This window comes from Camelina sativa, chromosome 20 (assembly GCF_000633955.1).
Source record: "Camelina sativa cultivar DH55 chromosome 20, Cs, whole genome shotgun sequence".
Lineage (NCBI taxonomy): Eukaryota > Viridiplantae > Streptophyta > Magnoliopsida > Brassicales > Brassicaceae > Camelina > Camelina sativa.
In genome coordinates this window covers 22,791,763-22,792,724 of record NC_025704.1, presented here as the reverse complement: position 1 = coordinate 22,792,724, position 962 = coordinate 22,791,763, and the positions used below count along the sequence as shown (strand labels likewise).

Genomic DNA, 962 nt, shown 5'->3' with positions numbered 1-962 from the left:
TCAGTAACCTGCGCCTCTTCTCTCCTCTCTTCTTCCCACGGCCTCCTCTGTTTCTCACGTTCCACTTCCTCTGTTTCTTCTCTCTCCATCTTCAATCCATTAACCAGATCCTCAAGATCTATCAAGTTCCCTAGCTACTCTTTCCCCTTTGAGCTTCTCTCTCTTGTTACCTCCCCTGACGGCTACAAAATCTTCACTCTTTGCCCATCTTCCTCCGCCGCTTCTTCAAGATCCGTTTGCCTTTACGATTCCGGTGATCGCACCTGGAGAAAGTTCGGCGGCGTTGATCAGGTCTTACCTCGTGGGTTTAATCAAGATGGAGTGTTTTACAATGGGTCTCTTTACTTCGCTAGATCCGAGCCTTTTATAATCGTGAGCGTTGATTTAAACGACGGGAAATGGACAACAACAGCCACCGGACACGGTGTTTTTCCGGGGGAGGATCACATCACGTTTGCTAGATTGGTGAGTGATCCAGAGAGGAAGATACTGTACATGGTTGGAGGGATTGGGAGCAATGGGATTTGCAGGAGTATCAAGATTTGGGAATTTAAAGACGAGACATTGAGTTGGATCGAAACTGAAACGTTACCGGACATTGTTTGTAGGAAGTTCACTTCGGTGTGTTACCATAACTACGAGCATGTGTACTGTCTGTGGCATAAGGAGATGATTTGTGTTTGTTGTTACAATTGGCCTGAGATTCTGTTTTTTCATGTTGGAAGAAGGACATGGCATTGGGTTCCAAAGTGTCCTTCGCTGCCAGAGAAATGGAGCTGTGGGTTTCGTTGGTTCTCTTTTGTTCCCAGCTTGTCTGCTTCTGTTTAGTTATCTGATATTTGTTATTGTGTTTATGTTCAAAATCTCCATATTTTTTTGTCTTCTATCAATGGTTTCGTTGGTATCTCTTTGTGAAATAAAAGATTGGTAATATTTAAAATGAAACCATAATATTTTTGTTA

The 962-nt window shown here is 43.1% G+C and overlaps 1 protein-coding gene across 1 annotated transcript; it reads left to right on the top strand.

Annotated features, from left to right (window-relative positions):
• On the top strand, positions 4-962 carry LOC104772752 (F-box/kelch-repeat protein At5g43190-like; the record flags this gene model as incomplete). The annotated part of the gene is made up of 1 exon (XM_010497332.1): positions 4-962. A coding segment is annotated over one exon (825 nt), but the record flags the coding sequence as incomplete, so codon positions are not given.